The sequence below is a fragment of the Grampus griseus genome (assembly GCF_964374135.1).
Source record: "Grampus griseus genome assembly, chromosome: 11".
Classification (NCBI taxonomy): Eukaryota; Metazoa; Chordata; class Mammalia; order Artiodactyla; family Delphinidae; genus Grampus; species Grampus griseus.
Window position 1 is genome coordinate 71,139,743 of NC_139005.1, and position 20,785 is coordinate 71,160,527.

A 20,785-nucleotide genomic window follows, 5' to 3' on the forward strand; every position below is an offset into this window, starting at 1 on the left:
AAAAAAAAAAAAAAAAAATTCCTACTTGTACATCTTAACAAACTGTTGCTAAGACCAAAATATAGTATTCGTATCATTCTAAAATTTACTGACAATCATTCTTACACTCATCCATAATAAACATCTACTGATTTATAGGTCATATACTTACATACAGGCACTGGACTAGTGTGGGAGATCACACACGTTTATAAGAAGTGAGTCCTGTTCTCTGGAGTTAACAGCCTAGCTGGAGAATGTGACAGAGGCTCCTGTCCCCAAAATCTATTCTCCCTTTCTTCTGCAAGGCCCTCCACAATATATTACCTGCCTATCCTTCAGTACATGCTCTTTGCTTCTTGCCTCCTCTTCCTCTACCTCGCTGTTTGGGACTGGATGTGAGGGTAAAGTTCCATTTTGCATGAGGCAGATGAAGGCAATACCCTAGACTGCCTAACTAGACCAATACACAAGTGAGAAATAAACTTCTATCTTGATTTTGCCACCATTTTTCAGATGCTTCTACGAGCTAAAACTAATCTTAACCAATGAAAGGAGACCACCATTAACTGTCATGCACAAGTTAAATTCAATATACAGAGTATAGCCTAGTACACACACCTTCTGTGGACTTTAGGAATTACATGACTACGGACTGACAGAAGCGTCACTATATAAGACCTCTTCCTTATTTGACAGCAGAAATCAACCGCCACTTTTTCTCCTGGTGACTGGAATATGCAAACCCCACAACATCAGTGATCCTTTTAAGCAATTTAAGCTACTGTCAAAGAATAATTCTAGTACATACATAATACAGACACATGTAGAAATAAGTATAGCAAGTGGGGCTTGATGCTGCTCAACAGTCACACTATATTTCCCTAGTCTGGTTCATTCTTCCAGATGACCATTTCCCACCTTCTCTTTACTTCTCTCTCCTCAAACTTCTAATATATCTGCCTCTATCCTCACTTTCAGCTGAGAACCTTGCTTCCTCATTCACTGAGAAAACCAAAACTTTTACTGTCAGGACATCTACCCAGCCACATCGGACAGTAACTACACACCCCACCCTTCTTCCTGTTCCTATGGATGAACTCTCTGTGCTCCTAAGCCAACTACTCCACTGAACACTAGATCCCATCCCATTGCCTTCTCAGGAATATTACTCCAGAAGTCCTTCTCTCCCTCCCTTGCTTCATCAATTCATGACTTGCTTCCTCTTTAATGGATCTTTCCTATTAACTTAGAAGCATGATTATTTCTTCCATTTAAAAGAGAAAAACATTTTCTTTATCCCCCTTTCCCCTCAGGCTACCACTCTATTTTTCTCCTTTCCTTTTCCTCAAAAGTCTCTGTATTGGCTCTATTTCATCTCTACCCATTTTCTCTTGAACCAAAAATGACCACTGCTAAATCCAGTGGTCAATTTTTAGTGCTCCTCTTGTCTTATCAGCAGCAATGAATATAGTATGGAACACAGTTGCTTATGCTCTTCCTTGATGACATTCCACATGTGAGTTTCAGGGCTCTACGTGCTCCTGGTTTTCCTCCCATCTCTCTGGTCATTCCTTCTCAGCCTTTTTGGTTGTTCCTTTTCATCTCCCCAAGTTCTAAAATAAAAGCATCCCAAGGCTCAGTCTTAAGATTTTTCTTTTTAACCAACATTTTCTGTTTTGATGATCTCAGCCAGCTTCATGATTTCAAGTACCATTTTTATGCATAAAGTTCCCAAATTAATATGTTTAACCCAGACTGTCCTCATGAACCTCAGACTTCTATATACAAGTACCTACTTAACATTTTCACTCAGATGTCTAATAGCCATCTCACACTTAACATGTCCTGTTTAACTAAGTACCTGACCATCTCTAAACCTGCTCTTTCCACAGCCCTCCCCAGCATTCAGACCAAAAGCTCTGATAACTTTCACATCCTACATCTGATCTGTCAGCAAATTTCATTTCTATCACCTTCAAAATACATCCAGAACTGACTACATATAACTCCACTGCTACCTCCGTGCTTTAAACTACCATCACCTCTCTCCAGGTTATTGCAGTAGTCTTATAACAGGTTCCCTGCTTCTCTCCTTACCACTCCTAGAGTCTATGGCAGACACAGTCCAAGTCAAAATATATCACTCCTTTCTTCAGAAATTTTTTGATGTCCATTCTCACTTAAAAGAAAAGCCGAAGTCCTTACAATGAACTGTAATGCCCCATATGATATGGCCCCTCGTTACCTCTCTGATCTCATCACCTACTACTGCCCACTTGCTCACCCTGCTCCAGCCACAAAGGCTTCTTTGTTGTTCCTCAAACATGCTCAGTACACTCCTGCTTCAGGGCCCTGCACTTATTCTCACTGCTTAGGGACATCCACATGGCTCACTCCCTCATCTTCTTTAAGTCTTTGTTCAAATATCTCCTCAGTGAGGCTTTTGCCTCACTACCTAAATTACAACCACACTACCATTATTTCACTTACACACAAACACACACATAGACTCACTCATTATTTCCCCTTTGTGTCTAATTTTTTTTTATCTTCAGCAATTACAATAAATATGTCATGAACTTATTATGAATAGTTTGCATTAATGTGTTCTGGTATATCTACAGTATATAGTCTTTTGGAAATATAAGATCACTAATGTTGTAAGGGCTTACATTCAAAGGATTTGATGAGTTAGGTAAGCTAGCATGACCCAAGGTAGGGAGAATATGATGACATATCAAGTTGGGTAAGGTTAATTCAAATGTTGACAAGTCAATTACTTCTGAAAAATCTCTGCGATGTTGCTACACTGATCAAAATTTTATTTTCTTCCATTCTTTGTTAATTACAAAAAGGAGGATAAATACAATTATATCACCATTTTTCATTTCTTTTATACAGCCAATCTGGTAATAGGGGTTAATGTAGTTTTCATCAGAGAAAAACTACAGAAAATACTGCCATCATTTACATGTGTAAATACTAATATATATACAGTAGTCAATAATACCTTGTACAGTTTTTTTAAGAATATAAAATTCAAATACAGAAAAATCACTAATATATCTGTTGGCATAATATAATTTCATTTTAATAAAAATAAAATATTTTAAAAACTTAATGGTATATAAAATGACTATATACTTATAAAACATTGAATTACCTTTGTTTCTTTGGAGCTCATTTTTCAAATCTTCAATAATAAAAGTATTTTTTTCCATTTCTTTTGTATATTGCTCTACTTGGTCAGTGAGCATCTTAATTTGACTATCTCGTTCTTGTATACCCTATAAAATATTTTGAATATTACATATTATCACTTCATGAATATTAATCTACATTTTTAAAGTAAGAGAAAAGGTAGGTCTTGTTTTTTTCAACAAGACTATAGAATATATTTCTTGTGAGTCAAAACTGTGCCTTTTACTATTTTGTATACCTCAACTGCACTAATCACTGTAGGAATACTGCTGTCACTCTAGTACTTAAAGATGATATAAGGGCTAGCACTCTCACAAATACGAATTCCAGAACTCTCTAATATTTGTGGCTTCTAATAACTCCTTTTGTGTTACTTTTCCTCATCATCCAATTCTATCTTTTTACCATTTTATGTTTGTGTTTTACCTTGTGCTTTTTCCTTTACTCAACTTAGCTTTCACCCCTGCAGTACTTCATTCAAAAATCTTGTCCCTTGCGATCGTCCTTACTCTCCAAATACTTTCCAAATTTCCTTCTTTCTTTTGGACTATGACTAGAGAGCACAGCTGATGCAAGTGTAACTTCTTTCTGTATGAATATATTTGTACTATCAATAAAAACAAAAATTTTATACAGTACAAATTATAACCATACTTTAGCTTATTTCACATTGTACAGGGTATTTCAGCACTAAAACACAACACAGTAGACTTTAGTAACAGAGAATTAAGATATTTTTAAAATTTCTAAAAGTTTTTAAAGTTTCTTATTAAATAATTCCCAAGCAAAACAATAAATGCATTATCTGCATCAATAGAGAAAAATACATAAAATAATTTTATCCCTAACTCTAAACTGAATTCTAATTTTTTCTTGGGACTGGACGGTGTAAGAAACTTCAAAAGACTTTATTATATACCCAAAAGTGCAAGTGACTAGATTAGGCACAGGAAATAAATAAGACATAATTTAGAGTTTCATCACCAACTTTAATAAACCTTGTTGATAAACCAAATTTTGAGAAAGTTTTACCTGTTGTAGAGCCATAATATTACTTTTATCGGCATCAAGCTGGGCATTTTTCAGTTTCTCCCTCAGGTTATGTAACATTTGCTGGTACTCAATAATTTCATCATCTTTAGAAGACAAAATTAACTAGAAATAAACAAAATAGAATCTGTTACATAAGAGCAAAATTAATAAACCATTCCTCATTTATGGTAAATATTTTAATATATACCATTAGCAGATTTAGAGAAAATACAGGAAATAAAATTCTTTGAAGTGAGAAAATAGCAACTATTGGAATGACCACTGTTCTTTTGTGCATACAACCTGAAATTCAAATAAGAAATGATTCAAAAATATACACTGTATTTTTTGCTTTTTAAGAAATTCAATCTTTTAAACAATCTCTAGTTTCCAAAACCCATTCCTAGAACACTAAGCTATAAATAACTCCCTGCAATTACAAAAGGTTTTGTACAACTAATCTTTTATGAAGAAAACATTAAAATGACACTAAGAAGCATAAAATATCTTGAATGAATAAAAGGTATCTTGTTACGTTGCATGAAAGGAAAAGGCTAGCATTCCTCTGGACAAGAATGGAAGAGGGCCTCAGGCTTGACAACATGCATATGGTTAAGGCATTGCCATCCACTTCATGGCCTCTAATCATCATTTTTTTTTTTTTTTTTTTTGCGGTACGCGGGACTCTCACTGCTGTGGCCTCTCCCGTTGTGGAGCACAGGCTCCGGACGCACAGGCTCAGCGGCCGAGGCTCACAGGCCCAGCCGCTCCGTGGCATGTGGGATCTTCCCGGACCGGGGCACAAACCTGTGTCCCCTGCATCGGCAGGCGGACTCTCAACCACTGTGCCAGCAGGGAAGCCCCTAATCATCATTTTTTAATACTGTACTGCATATTTGAAAATAGCTAAGAGAGTGGATCTTAAAAGTTCTCATTACCAGAAAAAAAAAAATTGTAACTATGTGTGGTTACAGATGTTAACTGAACTTACTGGGGTAATCATTTTGCAATACATACAAACATCGAATCATTACACTGTATACCTGAAACTAGTATCATGTTATGTCAATTTTACCTCAATTTTAAAAAAATGAAAGGTACCTTGTTTGCTAGGACCAAATATCAAAATCAATCTATAAATTAATTTATAAATTTAATATATACCCAATAAAATAACTAAAATATTTTAAAGAACTATTTCTAAAATTTGTATTTAAAAAGCACATTTATAAGAATCTAAAAAACATAAATAATGGGAACAGCTTTTTCAAATATTTCAGCATAATAATTAAAACAATTATTTTTAATAATTGGTGGGGCTTCCCTGGTGGCGCAGTGGTTGAGAGTCCGCCTGCCGATGCAGGGGACACAGGTTCATGCCCCGGTCTGGGAGGATCCCACATGCCGCGGAGCGGCTGGGCCCATGAGCCATGGCCGCCGAGCCTGCGCGTCCGGAGCCTGTGCTCCGCAACGGGAGAGGCCACAGCAGTGAGAGGCCCACGTACCGCCAAAAAAAAAAAAAAGAAAGTGTACCTGATTATAAAACAGATCAATCAATATAAAGAAGAGAGTCCCAAAATAAATTCAAATTCAACAGTTTTGTATGTAATAAAAATGGAAGTGTATTTTAGTAGGAGAAAAATGAAATGTTCAATAAATGATGTTTAGACAACAGAGTAGCTCGGTTGCACCCATATCTCACTCTTCATACCAAAATAAATAATATATGCTTCAAAGATTTACATGTAAAAGATGAAACTAGAAGATACTAGAGAAAATATGAGAAAATAATTTTATACTCAGAATCCTTTCTAACTATGATACAAAGGCCAAAAGCCATGAAAAACATTAAATTTATGCAATATAAAAAAAATACTTCAGGGGCTTCCCTGGTGGTGCAGTGGTTGAGAGTCCGCCTGCCGATGCAGGGGACACAAGTTTGTGGCCCGGTCCGGGAAGATCCCACATGCCACGGAGTGGCTGAGCCCTTGAGCCATGGCCGCTGAGCCTGCACGTCCGGAGCCTGTGCTCCGCAACGGGAGAGGCCACAACAGTGAGAGGCCCGCGTACCACAAAAAAAAAAAAAAAAAAAAAAATCATAGTAAAAAACACCATAAAGCCAAAAGACAAGTGACCAACTAGAGGAATATATTTGCAATATATATCACAATTACACTTGTAGCATTTATTCTACAGATACACATTTTCAAAATAAATATACAAGGATATTCATTAAAACATTGTTTCTAATAGCAAATATTGGAAACCTCCTAAACGCCACATAATAGGGAATCAATAACATACATAACTACAAAGAAAAATTACATTAAAAAGAACAAAGTAATACCATACATACTGCTATAAACTAAGTAAAAGATACTAAGTAAAAATGAAGTGCAGAAGAATACATTTGCTAACATCTCTCTCCCAAAATTAAACGATTAAAAACAACTCTTTTTTTCCTGGGGTTGGTAAACTATGGCTCATAGGTCAAATTTGGCCTGCTGCCTGCTTCTGTAAAGTTTCATTGGGAAAACAGCCTTGCTCATTTATTTATGTATTGTTTATGGCTGCCCTCATATTATAATAGCAGAGTTGAATAGATACACCAGAAACCAAATATTCTAAAATATTTACTCCCTGGCCTTTTACAGAAAGTTTATTGACCTCTGATTGATTCTATAAACTTCATTTCCACTGCTACTGCTCTTGTTTAAAATATAGGTTAGCTGAGATTCCCACATGATAACTTCAAATAGCCAACAAGATTTATGTGAACCTTGTTAGAAACAATGACTATAAAAGTGATAGCTTTTAAAATTAGATTTATTCAGAATCATTTCAGACTTTTTTCAAAATATATAATCATCACAATCCTAACTTCTGATATGGTAAGGCTTGGGGTTGTGGTTGGAGTTAGAGAGTGGTGAGGAGGAACAGACTTTTGAAAAGACTTCTCAGGTGATTCTGAAAGATCCCTTCCCTTACTTCCATTCCTGATCCACTTCCTTACTCCCATTTCCACTGAATGCCAAAAGCTTGATTAATCTAACATGGAAGGAGAGTCAGAAAAACTAAAATTAAACCTGGAACTATATAACTAATATATACAAGGTACCTATGGTTTACATGAAAACATTTAAATTTTATTTATAATTATCTATTTTAGATGACATATTATATTTGAGACTTAGATTTCTATCAGAAAACTAAAAATTTTAAATTTAACTCATTGATGTAGAAGAGCTCATTCAACAACAGATAAGCTAGAGGTCTACACACGGTTCTTAGAGTTTTCCAGCTAAAACATCTAATACACTTTTTAAAATGCCTAATAAAAATGTCATTAACTAGTACAAGAACTTTAAAGAAAATTAAGACTAAAAAATTGAAATCTAAAATGAAAATGAACAAGCTATTATAGCAATTGAAAAAAGCACCTTCCATTCTTCTACTTTTGCGTTGACAGCTGCCATGATTGGATCATCTTCTTCATTTTTTGCTTTCAGAAGATTTGTAAGCTCCTGCACCTAAAAGGCAACAACTATTTCAAGAACTGTTGCAAATTAGTGTACTATACATGTATTTGTTGTATATGAATATTTACACACATGATAAGCATACACATGCACATATATACATATACATTACAAATGCATATTCATTATGGGAGCAGTTCTGTAGTTAAGGTGACCTTTAATTGTTTGTGCATCTTTACAGTTGTATAATTATTTTTTGTCATTAGAGAATTGTATTTTTAAGTATTACTCTATTTTTTAAACAAGTTTAATCCCATGTAAGTAGTAAACAATATATTGGTTTCTATGATATTTAGAGTGTATTTATTTTAAGGTATAAAATTAAGCTTGATGGTCCACAGGACTTCTAAGAGGCTTTAGCAGAAAATTTGCAGGATTGTTATCTACATATTCATTCAGGTATCACCCATATACTCTATATGGCAGTAATTACAAGGTATATGTAAGGGGACTAGAGAAACACATAGAGACAAATAATTACCATGGCAACATATTACAGTATAAGATGACATACTAAGCATAAGACAAAAATTCATACCCTAGAAAGTTAAAAGTACTTTCTAGTTTCAAATAAATAGTAATGAGGCAATATGAAGTTTGCCCAAATAAGTCAAACAAGAATTCTTACTTGAAGCTGGTAATGATCATTTTCTTTTTTTAACTGGTCCATTATATTATCTGTCTGATGCACAATAGCTTTCATCCTATTATATTCATCAGTCATCTTCTCCATTTCCTGTACAGACTCTTCTAGATTTTTTCTCATTTCTTGATTCTGAAGTTCAAGTTTCTCGTTAGCTTCTGTTAAAGTCTAAGAAAGGTAAAGATGCTACAGTTAAAAACAATTTAAGAAACTAAAATTTAAATTAATACTAAATGGAGTCATACGTGTCTGCTGGAGAAAACAGAATTCTTCATAGATATTTAGTATCAATTGCTATTGGTCAATTAAACCAAATTAAATATCAAGAAAAGTGTAAGTAAGTATCTTAGTTCTTAAACAATGCCCAAGATAGGCATATAACAAGAATGAATTTGCAAGATTTGCAACTTCAAAGATGCAATTTATTTCATGTTTTACAAATACATAGTTGCAGATTTATACTAAATATATTGAAATGTAGGGCTAAATACTAATTTTATATTATAATGAAATTAAAGCTTTATAAAGATCATTGCTTTGAAATGACTTCTATCCATTTTACCTGAATTTCATCTAGATATTGGACAAGTTCATAGTTTTTTTTAGACAATTGTGACCGGTAGTCACTGTCTTCTCTTCTTGATGAAAGGGTTTCTTTTTGCGAATCTATTTGTTTTTGATAGTCAATAATATCCTGACGAAGCTGTTCATTCTGAAGGCAGATCAAACACAGTATTCTATTAAAAAAACTATCCAAAGAAACAAAATTTCACCCTCTGAATAGTGATCTCAAAACACATCTTTAAAATTCCAAGGTTTCACCACCCTTAAAGCCTCACCTTTTTCTTTAGACGTTTGTTCTCCAGAAGAGGACAGGAAAAAGGTAATTAGAAATAAGAAAGGCAATATATAATTAAATATAATAATTAGAAATTAAAGAAAAAAAAATTTTTAGGAGAATGAGATATTATTTTGGATAATCAAAGAAAGCAAGAATATTAATTACCAACCAAAACAAAAAAATATTTTGATTATGTTAAAAAGACAAGCACTATCAGGATAAACAATGTACAAACATTATTTGGCTCAGAAGAACCAAATAATAATCAGAATTTGTAATATTTAATAAGAAACAAAAGTTTTAAAAGAATGCCAGATAAAGTAAGAGGAAAAAGGGAGAAATCCAGTCATATATTCAGTTAGCAAACTAGCAAAGAACAGCTTAAAAAACAAAGCAAGATTTACCCACATAGACCTAAGAGATGAATGTAGTACTTAACGGCTTCACCTTTCAACTTATTTTCTATTTACCTAAGACAAAGTCATATCATAAAACATGGTTTGAAAACATCAATTACTTAGACGATTCCAGTTCTGGTTACAGAATTAATTTATGAACACTTTTTTAATAAGTATCTTTGTTGAACCACCACAACTACTAAAATTTTTTACCAACCTCTCTCCTTAATTTGCTGTTTTCATTTTCTGCCTCCTCATTTCGAAGAGCCAACTAAAACAGCAAAAAACAAATAAGATAAAATTCAGCAGTAGTTCTATGTAATGCCAGGTTTTCAGTTCCTTTCCAATAACACAGAGAATGTTTAACTACTGAGGATTTCATGTCGACCCAAGACATGAATAATACGCCAAAATTTTGAAAACTAACTAACTAAGGATTAGGAAGGATGAAGCAGGTTGAGTTTAAAAGATTATAAAACAAAAAACAAAAACCTCTAACCAAAGGATACAGAAAACAAAACATTACCCTCTTCCCCCAGCGTAAAACCTAATAATGAGTAGTCTTCCAACCAAGATCTTCATTATTTTGCAGTTCTATTACCAGAGCTAGAATACTCTTTGCTCTCAGTGAGCATTAAATTACTTAGAAATACAAAGCAGTAGAACATAATGGTTAAAAAGAAGCATGGATGCTTGGATATTGGGTGGGGAGACTAAAAGGACATTATTGGGCCAATAGAGGAAATCTGATTATGGACTACATATTAGACAACAGTACTGAATTGATATTACATTCCTGAGTATGCTAATTATATAAGTAGTTATATTGGAAAATATAACTACTTATATAGTTATAAAGGAAATATAACTACTTCCTTTCAGTGGAAACACACTGAAATATTTAAGAATGAAATATCATGATATTTGCAATATTTAAGTATGAAGTATCATGATATCTGCAATTAACTCTGATGTCTCAGCAAAAAAGAAAGGAGGGGAGGGGAGGGGAGGAGAATAAGTCTGTGTGTACAAAGATAAAGCATATGTGGCACAGTGTTAACAGGTGAATCTATATGAAGACTATGTGTTTACTGTTTTTCTTACCATCTTTATGAAGATAAAGTTTTCAAAAAAAAAGTTTAAAGAAACTTCATAATAAAATGCAATGTGCTATACGAATCTTAGAATTTTACCATTATTATTATTATCATCTGGGAGTTAAGAAACAGTCCCATCCTGTTTTGAATTGGAAAATTTTAACAAGAAGAGACATGTCAGGAACTTAAGGCTAAAGCATTTAATACTACTGATGCTCCTTTTCCTTGGTTTTGAAACATCATACTCTTGATATTTGTCCTTTCTTGGTCTATTCCTTGAAGCACCACTTCCTCTTGCATTAGACATTTCTATACCTAGACATCTGCCTTACAATCACTTCTATTGCTTCAGTATCTATGCTGATGACCCACAAATTCTTATCATCTATCCGGTATCTCTGAGTTTCTTATCCAGATATCCTTTCTGAATATGCCCACAGGGACCTCAAATTCAACATGTACAAAACAAATAATAATCACAAGCCTTCTAAACTCCCCTTGTGTCACTTCTAAGTGAATGGCGCTATCTACCTATCCAGTGGCCCAACCCAGAAAATTAGGTGGACTACCCATTCCTCCCTCTTCACCAACAACCAATCATTCATCATATCCAATTATATCTACATCCCTCAAACATGTCTATGTCCCTAATCCCCCTCAGTCACTAATTAGTCCATCGTCACACTGACTTAGCACAAATGTCTCCTTACTAGTCTTGGCCCCCTTCAATCCACTCTCCACAAAGGAGAGTAAACTTGCAAAGTACCGATCTGATCATGATATCCCTGAGTTCAAAATCCTTCATTGGCTCCTTTTTGGAAAAAGGACCAAATTCCTCAGGTACTGGCCTTTGCTTATCTCTCTAGAGGATCATAAATGTTAAAGCTGGAAAGGTAGGGTAGCACAGCAGATAAGAGCACAGAATTTGAGTAAATCTGGATCAAATCCTGGCTTTATCATTTATTAGTTGTGTAACCATGGGCAATTACCTACCCTTTCTGTGTCTGTTTCTTCATCTGTAGCCTGGGGGAAATGTCACCTCTCTCATATAAGTATCAAATGAGGAATAATGAATTAATGCATATAAAGTATCTGGCACATAGTAAGGACTCTACACTAGCTATTTTTACCTATATTCCAGCCAGAATGAATAACTGTAGTTCCCTGAATACACCATGCTATCTCTTACCTCTAGGTCTCAGTAAACACTGTATTTTCTACCCAGAATGCCTTTTCCTTAACCACCACCTACATCTCATTCCCTCTTCCAGGCTAACTCTTATTTCAGGTCTCAGTTTACAGATCATTTCTTGAACCTCAAGACTGACTCAGGTATACCCCTCCAGAGTACTCCAGAGTATTCTTATATCCTTATGTATCCCCAGACTATCATATTATCTTATGTTACCTTTGTTATTGACAGTGAATAACGTTGAGAAGCAGAATAGCGTTGCCCACTGTATCCTCAGTATTTAGCACAGTCTCTGGCATGCTATAAGTACTCAGTAAAACTGAATGACTGGTTAAGGGCAAAGAAGAAATTGCTAAAGCAACTCATATCCATATTCTACTTCAAGAAATCTAGCAGCTGGAAAGGTACATAAGCCATATATTCAAGTTGTCTGTGTGTGTGCCTATGAATGAAGATAGTAGTCTAAGATATGAATAGACATGGTGGTTCTGATTAGCTAACAGTGTGTGGTATCAATGGTGAGAAGTTGACTAATATATGGGCTAGACAAAAGAACAATAGCCCAGAAAAACACATACACGGCCACCTCCCTAAGCAATTCTATTACTGTATAGCATAGGTTGGACCCTTCATGATTAAGAAATCTATAGATCTGTTATGTTTCACTGAGTCAACTAAACACATAATCCTTTAAGAGCTTATTCCTAACCTTCAGGTGGCATCAATCCATACTTTTTCCACTGCAAAAACTGTACAGATGGCTCACTTTTACGTGACTTCCAAACTATATAATAAAATAGATATATCAAGAATGGGGATGCTTTTCCTTACAAATCAGTCTATGATGAATTCTTTTTAAATAGCAATGTTACCTCATAATCAATGTCATTTACTTAAAATTTATAACCATCTGTTTCCAAGAGAACAATGGACAAAATGAGATTATCAGGATGTGATACAATATTGACCTTATAAAGGACACAAAGGTAGAAAAAGCTTCTGGGCACCAGGGATGGGACAGTTAATACATGTAGGCACCAGATTTTGTACTAAGTTCACTGACAGCTGAGGCAAAAAAAGAAAGCATACTATTTTCTGACAGGAAATACAATCTTATCAGCAAAAAAATAATTTTTTCCTCAAACTAAATTTAAGTGAACATTGCATGAGTTATTTTGTAAATAACAAGTATAACGTAAGAGGTAATAATAAACTATGCTTGTATAAAAGATGACATGTCATGGTTTAAAATATGAATTGATTTACAAAATGGTGAGATCAACACTTTTTAAGAATCTACGTATTACATAAAGCGAGGTACACCTGAAAATAAAAAACTTATTATTGAATACATCACTAAAAGATTAATTTCTAAGTCTACTACTAATATAGATACAAATAAATATCTTTTTTCCCAAAATATATTATGAAAAATAAGAAAATCAAAAAATTTTAAAAATTTTATTTATTTATGTTTGGCTGCATTGGGTCTTCATTGCTGTGCACAGGCTTTCTCTAGTTGCAGCGAGCGGGAGCTACTCTTCATTGCGGTGCACAGTCTTCTCATTGTGGTGGCTTCTCTTGTTGTGGAGCATGGGCTCTAGGGCACGGGCTTCAACAGTTGTAGCAAGCGGACTCAGTAGTGTGGCTCACACGCTCTAGAGCGCAGGCTCAATAGTCATGGTGCATGGGCTTAGTTGCTCTGCGACATGTGGGATCTTCCCGGACCAGGGCTCGAACCTGTGTCCTCTGCATTGGCAGGCGGATTCTTAACCATTGTGCCATCAGCGAAGCCCAAATCAATTGTTTCTGAATGCCTATTAATTTCTTCATACCAATATTCCAGATCAAATCATCAACTTTATGTGAAGAATTCTAACACCCGGAGAAAAAGTTACCTCCATGTATAAAGAATTAATCTCTAGGTCATATTCATTCACTAGATGTACCTGATCCATTACATTTTAAAGACATGATGACAACATGAACTGTTATATAAAATCTTATCAATAAGCATACATCAATTCCCACAAATAACATAAAACATAAAAATTGAAACTGTCAGTAATAATTATAAAAAGCATAAACAGGTGGTGTTTTTTTGGTAACTTGAACAGTTAAGAGTCATTAAAAAACTGTGCCTTACTTGCTCATTAACTTTCTTTTCTTTCTCTAACTCTTTTTCCATGTCCTCCAATTCTCTATCTTTTTGTTCCAATTGCTTTTCAAGTTGGCGAATTTCATCACGTAAAAAGCGAGTGTCACGTCCACCTGCAGAGTGCTGTGCCATCTTAAAGTAATAAACCCAAAGTATAAATTAATTCCATTATATCTGGAGATTCAAATGAATCAACAACAAAAATAATTATCTTGACTTTAAATTTTATCATAATCAGCACGAGATGTTTAAAATCATGTTGCTTAAAAACAATTTTTTAAATTAAGCATATTTAAGCTTTAGTTCACAGGCTGACAACCCCTTAAGCTCTTCCTGAGCCATCCAGAGTATGAAGAATTAACAGTCAATCACTCAGGCTTTGTTATAGCCGCTGAGCCACAGACACCAGGGTAAAGTGCAAAGGCATACAATGATCCTTGAGATGAACTATCTAGGCTTCTCCTGAGTATCAGAGCTCTGAAACCAGGCTACAAATCACCAGAGCCTCCACCCTAGCCACTGAGCCATGGTGCTCTTAACCTGTCCTTTCCCTCATACCACTGACTATTTAGACCAGTGTTAGGATAAAGGAAATGTTCTCTACACTGCCCAATACAGTAGCCACTATCTACATGTGTCTACTGAGCACTTGAAATGTGGCTAGTGAAACTAAAGAACTGAATTCTTAACTTTAATTAATTTAAATGCTAATGGCCACATGTAGCTAGTGCTACCATATTGAACACCCAAAATTAGATTATCTTTAAAATTTTGCAGCAGACTAAATACATTTTGCTTCATTTTCCTGTTACTTTAGGTCATAGTCAAAAACATCAAAAATCCTTTAGTCATCTAATCTGTCTCACATTCATCTCCCTAGCATACAGTTCTGTTACTCTTCTACCTTAACTAAACTTTTCTTACTCTTAACCTCCTTCAAAAAGCACTTTCTTACCAACATCTCCAACTGTCCTATCCTTCTATTCTGTAGTAGTTGCCTTGCTAAACACTAACACAGAATCGACCTTACTTCATAACTCACTTAACAAGTATTTATTGAGAATGACTGGTATTTCCCTAGAAGCTGGATATACGACAGGGAATAGAAAATAAACCATCTAAATTCGCAGAGTTAACATGCTAAAAAACCAGGGTTTGAATGTAAACTATCTGACTCCAGATCCTGAAATCTCCAGTTCATTCCCCACTATATTTCTGGTTTTATCTGACTTCTTTAAAATTTGACCACACATCTTTCACTCTTATTTTTAGCAGATGACCTCTCCATCCTCTCAAATTTCAGGCACTAAACCTACAAACATCAAAAGCTTCTGTTCATATCCATTCTTCCTTCCTCCCTTTTACCAAGGAAAAAGGTCCTTCCTCCTTATAAGGGCTAATCCATTTGTATCACATTCTTTCCCACAGTCTCAGTAATCTCAATGTATTCAGTTCCTTAACAATACATTCACATTTTGGCTCTTGGCTTTCTCAAAAGCTACCTCTTCTCCTATATCCTTCTGTCACTGTTCCTCAAATTCCAACATGCCTCATTCCACCTCAGTTATAGTAATCTCTCTGTATATTTCTCTGTACTACAAGCTCCATGAGGTTATTCAATGTTTTTATTTTGTTCACAATTGGATGTGCAATCCTTAGCAGAATTTAAGATACATAAATAGGCACGTAAAATATATACTGAACAATTATAAACACAATATCATTCCAGTGACTTTTTCCAGCTAATTACAATGAAAAAATTTAAAAGTAATAATCGAAAATAATATTTACAATGATTACACCCTAAGGAATACAAAAGAACATACCTCCAGTTCATTTTCCAGTTTCATTACTTTAGTTTTTAATTGATTTTCTATTAAAAAAAGATAAATATTTCAATTGGTCAGATTTATCTCAAAACAAACTTTTCGATAATTTTCAATGAAATAATAAAATTAATTTTTAAAGATTCCATCATGGTTGTAATGATAAGGTAACATAAGAAAATAACTATTTTGTACCTGATCCATGAAATAGGAGTTCTAGAAAAATATTTCAAAATAAACTGAGTATACACATTTTATAAAATATTGGGTTGGCCAGAAAGTTTGTTTGGATTTGTCCATAAGATCTTACTTTTTGGTCAACCCAATATATTAAAGCTAATTCTTCACTGCTTAGTGAATAAATGAAATCCACTATTTAACACCATAATAATCTTTTCCCAAGGCATTTACCAAATTTTGCTTGTTCTTCTCCAGCTTTTTCAACTTCTTCCAAAGCTAGCTCTACTTCTTGAGCTTTCATCTAAACGTTAAGAATAAAAAAAGCTATTTCAGTATGCCTTTACACTAGAATGTAAGCACTGAAAATAAGAATTTTGTTTTGTATTTGCTATCCCAGTACTTACTGCCTGCAATGCCTGGCACAAGGAGAGATTCAGCAAACATTTGTTGAATGAATAGATGATTTTCTTAAGGCTGTAATTTCTAGATTCCTAAGAGTTTGAAATATCTTTTATTCCTCTTTTCCCTCAAGTCTTACATCTAGTATTGCAACTTTTCTCTTCGTAATGTTTTCAACTATCTCTTTTATTCTATTCTAATTTTCATTATTCTAGTCCATAATTTTGTCTAACTTCCTTCATAAGTTTAACCCTCTTAAGGCATATTTTTGTATCTACCAATTAGAGATCAAAAACCTTTAATGGCTGCTAATTGCTGATATCATAAAATACGTCTTTAAAGGCCCTAGACAGCCTATTCTAAACTATACCCAACATTGTTTCCTCTACAACCTGCTATTATAAACTTTCTGCACTTGTCTCCTTAAATGTAAAGAACATGCATACTTTCTATTCCCAGTTTTTATGTATAGTAACCTCCAGCTCTAGAATCTCCTTAACACTTTACCACTGCCCTCCACTTACCTAAAACTATTCATCAGTCTTTCACCTTTATAGTCTTCTCACACCTAAATCTCTTCCCCTCCTAACAAATCCCAACAGTAGTCAGCTACTGTAACAAGCTGTAACATAATTAACATAGGACCTCCCTATGCTTTTTTAAACATAACCATTCTGTTTCCCCTACACACTCTTTTAGGAACTTTAGAGCAGAAACTAGTAATGTTTTTCACCTAAAATTCTCAGTTGACATTTGAAGATATCTCATTTTTTAGTGGTCATTTAGATTTTACAAAGTACTTTCACAGAGATTAAATTATCTAAGAAAAGATTCTTACACTTTCTCTAATAGTCAAAGCTATTATTAAAACCTACTGTATACAAACCTTCATTAGAGACTGAGTAATTCTGAAAAGGTGTATCATATTTTCTTGACTTTCACTTTTTAGCTCATTTATTTCCACCTAAGTAAAGAGAAAAGCAACTATTTCATATTTTATAACCCTTAAGCAAAATACAAGAAATCTTCCAGTTGTACCATTCAGTGATTTCAGGGACAACTTAGACTATCATAGTTGTATGTATATATCTATGCATTATTTATCAATTAAGTACCTTAGATAAGGAAATCAATAAATTATCTGCCAATTCTTCTTGACGAGGCAACTCATCTGGGTCAACTTTTCTTATTTCTTTCCAGTTTATATTAGGTGGCATCTTGAATTCTTTCACTGTGCTTTACTTTCTGTAACAATACAAGTGGGTATTAGCATTTTCAAGGTAAACAGCATTACTGTTTTTACAGATTACGCTATTACAACTCTCCACGATGTTAGCAAAGAGGTATGGCTCCTTAACTGTATAACAGATATGTGGGTAAAATAGCCTTGATCAAAATTACAGCAGTTGCTACAAATCATCAGATATTTTATCAGCTAAATTATGACGGCTTCCATGGTTAAACTAATGTAAGCTAGAACTAGGATTCTGTGCCCCCTTCCTCCACGCCCCCTTACCACCAAAGCGTGCGATGCTTGGAAGGCTGAAATTGACCACTGATTCTGAGAGACAGGAGCTAGGATTAAGAGGGGGAAAAAAAAAAGCGAGAAAGTAAACGATTGAAATGAGTGCAGCTGGGCCGAAGAAACCAGGGCTGAAGCGAGGGTAAGGCAGATGGACTGCAAATCAAAGACTAAGGGGCTGTTGTTTATTTGGGCCGTTAGGCTTAAAGAACCTTTGCGGGAAGAACTCTCTGTCCGCGCTCTCCAGGATCCACCCACCTAAACCAAACCTGGCATCCAGCGGCGGCCCCTCAGCTACCGCACCCACCCAGCCGAGCCCCGCCGCCACGCTCGACGGCTCTCCAGCGCGGTTCCAATCGGACACTGGACACCGCCAACTGATCTCTAGCGAGTAATAGCGGCAGCGGCTGCTAAGCGACGCATTTCCCACCTAGCCAAGGCCGGAACAAGAGCCCGGATGCAAGTGTCGCCTACATTTCACGACCGTGGGCGATGGTTTACGTTTAGATTCCGCAGCGAGGTCCCTGGATTCTGTGTTAAGGGCGGAGAGAAGGCCTGGGATGAGGACTGCAAATCCCAGAGTGCAGTTCTGCTTGGAGGCCGGGGCGCCCTGGACGCTGAAGTCTGAGAAGTGGAGATAGGCCGTTCCCGGCGTGCAGTGCGGGAGGCTGGGACTATACCGGGGTGCGGGGGAACCGCCTCGAGGCGGGAGGCGCGGCGGCCGAGGCGTGTCTGCACTGGTCGGCTGAACGAGGCGGACCATGACTGTGCCTTCGGTGGCGTCTCTCGCCGGACCACTCTTCCCGAGGTTTCTCTAAGCCATTCCCTGGTGGAACCGCTTCCAGGTGAGGTCGGGCTGTCGGTCAGCGGTGGGGGAGGAGTTGAGGTTAGCGATCCCGGCTGAAAGAAGCTCTTAATGTTGGGGCCGGAGTCTGAAGAGGTGGGAAGACCCCGCCCTCTCCTAGGGCGTTTGCCGGCGACGCTCCGGGTGGTGCCCTCTGTAAGAAGAAAAAGTTTTAGCCTTCTTCTGTATCAGAATCTGTCTGTATAGTGGACTGGGGGCCGCGATCATGGTTTGGCGGCGAGTGAGGAATTGGGGACACCGCATCTTCTGACCCTGGTCGCCTTACCTGTAGCGCTATTACCTTCGCGGATTGAAGGACTTGAAGGTTGAGGAGCTAGTAGGTGTAGAGGGAAGGTTCTAGAGAGGAGAGGTTATAACTTGCCCAGGCCATTGCGGGGGGTGGAGAGAGAAGGGGCCTCAGTACTCACCAGCCCTGTTGCTGTCACTTGTTTGCTGACGGAGAGTGCCTTCCTATGAAAACGCCTTCTCAGGTGTTTACAGCTCTTATTTGTGCAAGTTTTGCTCATCTGGCTGCTCAGCCGTGCTGGAGTATGATACACCACTAGGAAAACTTTCTTAAGAAGATGTAGTCTTGAAAACCAAATGACATTTTCAACTCTTTGGAGCAGTGCCTCTCATCTTTATTTATTTATTTATTTTAAGCACTTTCTTGCATTTATTCCCTATAATTGATATTGAAGTTTACTTTTGAAAACAATAGGTTTCTTTCCAAACCGTTCAGTAGAAATAGCTCAGTAGAAAATAAAAACAGATATACTGATTTTGTGAGATACATTTAAAGACATTCATCAGATTTGTAGGAATTATAATTTTGTCTAGTCCTTTACTGAAAGATGATATGTCACACACTGTTCATTAACGTTTTTTTAAACTATATATCCCCAGAAATTATATATCTTTTAAATGAAAGTTTGTACCTGTTGATGGATCTGTTTGCTTCTATGAATTCGGTTTTTTTAGATCCCACATATAAACGAGATCACTCAGTATTTGTCCTTCTTTGTCTGGCATTTCACTTAGCGTAATGCCCTCATGGTCCATCCGTGTTGTCATGGTGTTACAAATGGTAAGATTTATTTTTTGTGGCTGAATAATATTCCATTGTGTGTATGTACTACATTTTCTTTATCCTTCCATCCATCGATTTATACTTAGGTTGTTTCTATGGGTTGGCTGTTGTAAATAATGCTGAATGAATAACACTTTAAAATAGTGATTTTGTTTTTTTTGGATATATACCCAGAAGTGGAATTGCTGGAAAGTATGGTAGTTCTGTTTTTAATTTTTTGAGGAACCCCATACTGTTTTCTGTGATGGCTGCATCAATTTACGTTCCCACCAACAGTGCACAGGTGTTCCCTTTTCTCCACATCCTTGCTGCCAATGCTTGTTATCTCTTTTTGATGATGGCCATTCTTAGCAGGTGTAAAGTAATTGATAATCTCATTGTAATTTTGCTTTGCATATCACTGATGATTAGTGATGGTGAGCACCTTTTCATGTACCTGTCGGCCATTACGTGTCTTCTTGGGAAGAAGTTCCTGTGCCCATTTTTTAATCAGTTTTTTTTTTTTTTTTTGCTATTCAGTTGTAAGAGTTCTTTATATATTTTGGATATTAACCTGCTTTCATATATATATTTTTGCAAATATTTCCCCTCATTCCATAAGTTGCCTCTTCATTTTGTTGGTGTCCTTTTTTGTGCAGAAGCTTTTTAGTTTGACATAGGCCCACTTATTTATTTTTGCTTTTGTTGCCTTTGCTTTTGGTTTCAAATCCAAAAAATCATTGCCAAGACCAGTGTCAGGGAGCTTACCCCCTTGTTTACTACCAGGAGGTTTATGGTTTTAGGTCTTACGTTCAGTTCTTTAATCCATTTTGAGTTGATTTTTGTGAGTGGTATAAAATAG

General features: G+C 35.9%; 1 protein-coding gene across 1 annotated transcript in view; it reads right to left on the bottom strand.

Moving 5' to 3' along the window:
• Positions 1-18,403, bottom strand: part of CEP290 (centrosomal protein 290) — a 96,787-nt gene extending 78,384 nt beyond the window's left edge. The window contains exons 1-13 of the mRNA XM_082666888.1: positions 18,269-18,403; positions 18,005-18,063; positions 17,604-17,733; positions 17,375-17,452; positions 16,321-16,390; positions 15,910-15,956; positions 14,072-14,215; positions 9,854-9,907; positions 8,960-9,109; positions 8,383-8,565; positions 7,656-7,745; positions 4,216-4,338; positions 3,146-3,269 (exon numbers count right to left, since the gene is read on the bottom strand). Of these exons, the coding sequence (XP_082523014.1) occupies positions 3,146-3,269; positions 4,216-4,338; positions 7,656-7,745; positions 8,383-8,565; positions 8,960-9,109; positions 9,854-9,907; positions 14,072-14,215; positions 15,910-15,956; positions 16,321-16,390; positions 17,375-17,452; positions 17,604-17,705 (1,165 nt within the window). The 5' untranslated portion in view covers positions 17,706-17,733; positions 18,005-18,063; positions 18,269-18,403. The remainder of the gene's footprint in view (positions 1-3,145; positions 3,270-4,215; positions 4,339-7,655; positions 7,746-8,382; positions 8,566-8,959; positions 9,110-9,853; positions 9,908-14,071; positions 14,216-15,909; positions 15,957-16,320; positions 16,391-17,374; positions 17,453-17,603; positions 17,734-18,004; positions 18,064-18,268) is intronic.
• Between the last annotated feature and the right edge of the window lie 2,382 nt (positions 18,404-20,785).